Source organism: Condylura cristata, unplaced genomic scaffold, assembly GCF_000260355.1.
Source record: "Condylura cristata isolate star-nosed mole 26May11 unplaced genomic scaffold, ConCri1.0 scaffold00008, whole genome shotgun sequence".
Lineage (NCBI taxonomy): Eukaryota > Metazoa > Chordata > Mammalia > Eulipotyphla > Talpidae > Condylura > Condylura cristata.
In genome coordinates this window covers 25,601,299-25,606,218 of record NW_004567109.1, presented here as the reverse complement: position 1 = coordinate 25,606,218, position 4,920 = coordinate 25,601,299, and the positions used below count along the sequence as shown (strand labels likewise).

The 4,920-nt window shown below is 50.8% G+C and overlaps 1 protein-coding gene across 1 annotated transcript in view; it reads left to right on the top strand.

Annotated features, from left to right (window-relative positions):
* The window catches only part of LOC101629145 (cytochrome P450 4A11-like), an 11,323-nt gene extending 7,188 nt beyond the window's left edge, over window positions 1-4,135 (top strand). Inside the window, exons 7-11 of the mRNA XM_004679479.1 lie at window positions 2-53; window positions 146-279; window positions 1,049-1,113; window positions 1,245-1,321; window positions 3,967-4,135. Coding sequence (XP_004679536.1) covers window positions 2-53; window positions 146-279; window positions 1,049-1,113; window positions 1,245-1,321; window positions 3,967-4,135 — 497 coding nt within the window. The remainder of the gene's footprint in view (window position 1; window positions 54-145; window positions 280-1,048; window positions 1,114-1,244; window positions 1,322-3,966) is intronic.
* Window positions 4,136-4,920: the final 785 nt, after the last annotated feature.

Sequence of the window (4,920 nt, the reverse complement as noted above, 5' to 3'; positions counted from 1 at the left end):
CGGTGCAGGGAGGAGCTGCAGAGCCTCCTGGGGGATGGCGCCTCCCTCAGCTGGTGAGTGCTCCGGGGGTGGCCGGCCCTGCCCACGGAGGAGAGAAGGCCCCAGGGCCGGGCTCTGTCCAAATCTGGGGATGCTTCTCTTTCAGGGGCCACCTGGACAAGATGCCCTACACCACCATGTGCATCAAGGAGTCGCTGAGACTCTACCCGCCGGTGCCCGGTATTGGCAGGGAGCTCAGCAAGCCCATCACCTTCCCTGATGGACGCTCCTTACCTGGGGGTAACATGGCCACTTCCCTCCCTCAGCAAGTGTGAATATTCTATGTCTACCTTCCCTAGGTCTTCGGTCCCCTTGGAGAATTAATAGGCTTTGTAGTGAAGATGAGATATACAAAGTGTTTGGTACAATGCTGGAACCCCAAATAAACAAAACCTAGCCCCCAAGTATGACCTCAGAATTTAGCTCTAACTTTCTAATTCCCTGTGTGTTAGGACTAGGGAGAGAATCAGAGAGGGCAGCGGGGTGCTGTGGTTCTTTCCTTCTGAGTTACACACATGTTAGGGAGGTGGAAAAACAAAGCCGTAAGTCTCCATGACCAAATGATTCCTGACGTGATTACAGGCTCCTTTAGGTGTGAATCCCACACTTGCTGCTTCCTAACTGAGGCCTAGCAGCGAGTGGCACATCCTCTCTGAGGCTGCAGGCTTCTTCTGAACAAGGAAATGCGAATACCTTTCTTAAGGTTTCTGTGAGCATTGAGTGTGTTGCTGTGATTTTCCAAGTGCTCATGGATGCAGCTGATAAATGTGAGTCATTACTTGAGTTGCTCAAAGATGTGTACGTCTACTTCTCTGAGCGTTCCCTCCTGGGCCACTCGCTCTCCCTATTGCACACGGCTGAGCCGTGTCCAACACCCGTCTTGGCACAGGATCGTTTCACACCCATCATGGCCGTCCAGGCCCCAGGGCTTTGTTCAGGCAGGTGCCCCTCTGGGTGGGGGACCGGGGCACCCCAGGGGTCTCACACTTCTCTTCTCCCTGCCCTACAGGAATCACCGTATTCCTCTCCATTTATGGGCTGCACCACAACCCCAACGTGTGGCCAAACCCTGAGGTAGGTCAGCCACAGCGTGTGGGGGCCTCTCCTGTCCACAGCCTCTCAGGCTGCCCCCCTCCCGAGGCCACTCTCACCCCCGGGAAGAAGGGGCTGCCCTCCCTGGCCTGACCCTGTTACTCTCCCTGCAGGTGTTTGACCCGTCCCGGTTTGCTCCTGGAGCTACTCGGCACAGCCACGCTTTCCTGCCCTTCTCAGGAGGGTCCAGGTGGGCAGCCTGTGCTTGGGGGAGGGAGAGGGTGTGGCTGGGAGCACAACCTGATGGATGTGACCTACACACTCGCCTGTGGTCTGCCATCATTCCCTTGTATGCTGGTTGTATGTTAGTGTGCAGGGCATGGTTCGTGTGCGTCTGTGAACAAAAGCAAAGTAGCATTTTGGGGCCACACCACAGAGACCTGGACCCACTGATTTTGCCCAATGGCCTGCATAATTCCGTTCCATTCTAACCTGCTGTTTTAAAGGTCATAGGTATTCTGGCATTTTCTTCACTTTAAGAATGACTTTTCAGAATTTTAATTTCTCATGAGAATTCAACTTTAGATATTTGTGTTTCCTCAAGAAATAGTAACCTCAGAGGCAGTGTTCCCCTTACTCAGTACCTCAGTTTAGCCCACTGTCTTTCCTCCTTAATTCACCATTTAGTCACTCACTTACCTGGTGGTTGTTGGGCTTCCAGCTTCCCTCCTTGTCCATACTGTTCAGGCTTTCCACATGAATGATTGCTGTGTTGGTTCCAAAGAACTTTACCCATAGGAAAAACAACACTTATTCTGGGAACTTATCCTAACAAAATTTTGATTGTATATTAATGTGCATAGAACCATGACAACTTTTCCAGTTGATGAAATCCTTGATGTGAAGTGGGCTTTTTTGCTATGGTGCAGAATCTACATAGTTCACACTGGCAAAAGATTACAGATTACAAATGACAACAATCAATCACTATGAAAGAAAATCCACTCCTTTTCATGGGTCACATACACTTCAAAGGCTCCCGGTGTGTAAAATTTAAGGAACACTGGTGGTGACAGCTGAGCTGTATGCTGCACACTGCAGCAGCTCTGCAAAACCCCCAGTGCACGCCGCGGGCGGTGAATGGTAAATCCCGTGAACCTTTCTGTGTAGCTGATAGAAACACGACTCCCAGAATTCTTTGTTTCATGTATTGCAATTGGTACATCAGCATTTTTTCTTTTTTAAAGTGATCCCATCCTTCCTTTTTTTTAAAGATTTATTTATTTATGCATACAGAACTGAGGTACAGTACAGAGATGTGGAGGGTTCACCAGAGACAGAGTGGGGAGCAGATCCACGAAGTACACTGCTGAGGGGAGCAGAGGGTGGGTCAGGAGAGGTCTGCCACGCCATGTGGATCACCTCCCGGGCCCTGGATGGAACTCGCACTGAAGTGGCTGTGGCTCGCTTTCAGTGCTGCATTTTAACCTGCTGCACCACCAGGGAGGGCCCTGGTACATCAGCTTTTACAGAATTGGCTTTAAGCAAATTGTTCTTCCAGAACTGGCTGTTAGCATTGGGGTTTTCTGAGAATGGACAGCTTTTTACACATCACCTGCAAGTCACATGGCTACTAGCAGGGGTCTCAGTTGCTAGGTTGGAACGCTTATTTTGTTTCAACTCAATTATCTTATTCAGACATAAAAATATTTTTAAGCCTCTCTCTGTGTGCCACGTCATGTGCTGGGGAAGGTAACTCAGTTATGAGTGATACTGTCTTGCCTCCAAGAGTTCATCGTCAAGAAACAAATACCTTGGCCCAAGACAGACATCATTCATCTCTACTCTCTCACCCATTTCCTCACCCACCCACTCACCCACTCACTCTCTCAATTACTCACCCATTCACTCTCTCACTAGATTTAGTCTGTGTTCCTAGCAGTGTCCTGGCCACAGACCTATGCCGTGTCCTTAAAACATGGATGATGGCTTCCAGGTTATGAGGGAGAAGAGTTGGTGTGGCAGAGGTAAGCACAGTGGTCACTGTGCTTAGCCTTGAGCATGTGGAAGGACGATATTTTCAATGATCTCAGCATGAGCTGAGCTAGGAAGAGCCGACAGAGGTGAGCTAGGTGACACCCACGGAGGGATGGATGCCAGCTGAGGCCTTGGGACATGTCCTACCTGTGATGGAGGCCATAGGTGGGTCTGAGCTGGGCCCTACCCTCAGTTCAGAGGGATGGGGGGCAGGAAGAGAGAAATGTCCAGGTGAGGAGGCAGGGATGGTCAGGATGGACAGTTCAGGAGTAAAGTTGAAGGCTACAGAAACTGGTTGAGTGAAGGGGCAGGGGAGCCAGGAGTCTGGAACATGAGGTGAAGACAGTAGACCCAAGAGGCCATTGGTTCCTGAAGCCCTTGACGCCTGAGAAGTTCCTGTTTCCTCAGCAAATCACTCACTGGCCCCTGCCCTCCCACTATGGTCAGGCTGTCTGTGTGCCCTAGAGGGCTCAGGCCTGAGAAGGGCACTCCTATGCGCTGATCTGGACTCACTGTGAAAGAGAAAGAGCTTGTGGAGGAGGGAGCAACTAACCCTCCCCTGTTTTAGTGAGTCACTCGATTTCACTGAGTGGTTTGGGACACCGACCTCCACTAACAGCTTCTGAATGCTGAGAGCAGACGTAGGAGGTAGGAATTAGCCTTGGAGGAAAGGTAGGCTCTGTCGAAGACTGGGGAGACCCGACCCCCTTCCAGTAGAGTGGAGTGTGACCCTAGGCAGGGATTGAAAGGGACCCGCGTGGAGGAGGAGCCTGAGTACCTGGTGCTTGACCAGGGCTCAGCAGCCAATGCCTCCATCTCACTGGCCTTGTGACCTCTTCATGCATTTTCCTCGCCCAGGAACTGCATCGGGAAGCAGTTTGCCATGAACGAGATGAAGGTGGCCGTGGCCCTGACTCTGCTCCGCTTTGAGCTGGCGCCAGAGCCATCCCAGATCCCTGTTCCCTCTGTGAAAGTTGTGTTGAGGTCCAAGAATGGGATCCACCTGCATCTCAGGAAGCTCCAGTAACCCTTGAGGGGACAAGGATGGACTCTTGTCCAAGGAGGACCTCCTGTCTGCTATCCTGTCTTCCTGTCACCTGCTCCTGTCCCCTGCTTCACTGCCCACTTCCTGTTTTGATGGCCCCACCTGCCAGCCTACCTGATGCCTGTCCCTCAGCTGGTGCCTCAGTTTCTCCAGACTGCCCACCTGTCTACGTACAGATGGGACTGCCCATCCTTCCACCTACCGTCTGACTGTCCACCTAATTCCTGGTTGCTCCCTCCATCCAATCTATCTGCCCTCTCCTGCATATTTTTCTGTCTGCCTATCCTGTCCTTATTAGTTTCCTCTTCTGCTTTCACAGTTTACCATAAACTTAATGATTTGCAGCAACATAAAGTTATAATCTTGCTTAGCAGAAATCTGAAATCGGGACCCTCCCTGATGACACAAGGTGTTAAGTCTCAGCACTATGAAACTATCCACAGCCACTGCAACATGAGTTCAATCCCTGGCCAGGAAGCTGACCCACATGGTGCAGCAGACCTCTCTTGTCTCACTCACTGATCCCCTCAGGAGTGTATTTCAGTCAGTTTACCTGCTCCGCTCCCCACTCTGTCTCTGGTGAATTTGCTCACTCTCCCTCACCTCTGGCCTGTACCCCAACTCTTGTATACATAAATATATACATAAAATAAAAAAAACCAATCTGAAATCGGGTTGCAAAGGGGGAATCTTTTTTCTTGCCTCTTTCTGCTTCAAGAACTTTGCTCTTTAAGCACTTCAGCAATTGGATTGGGCCTGACAGACTT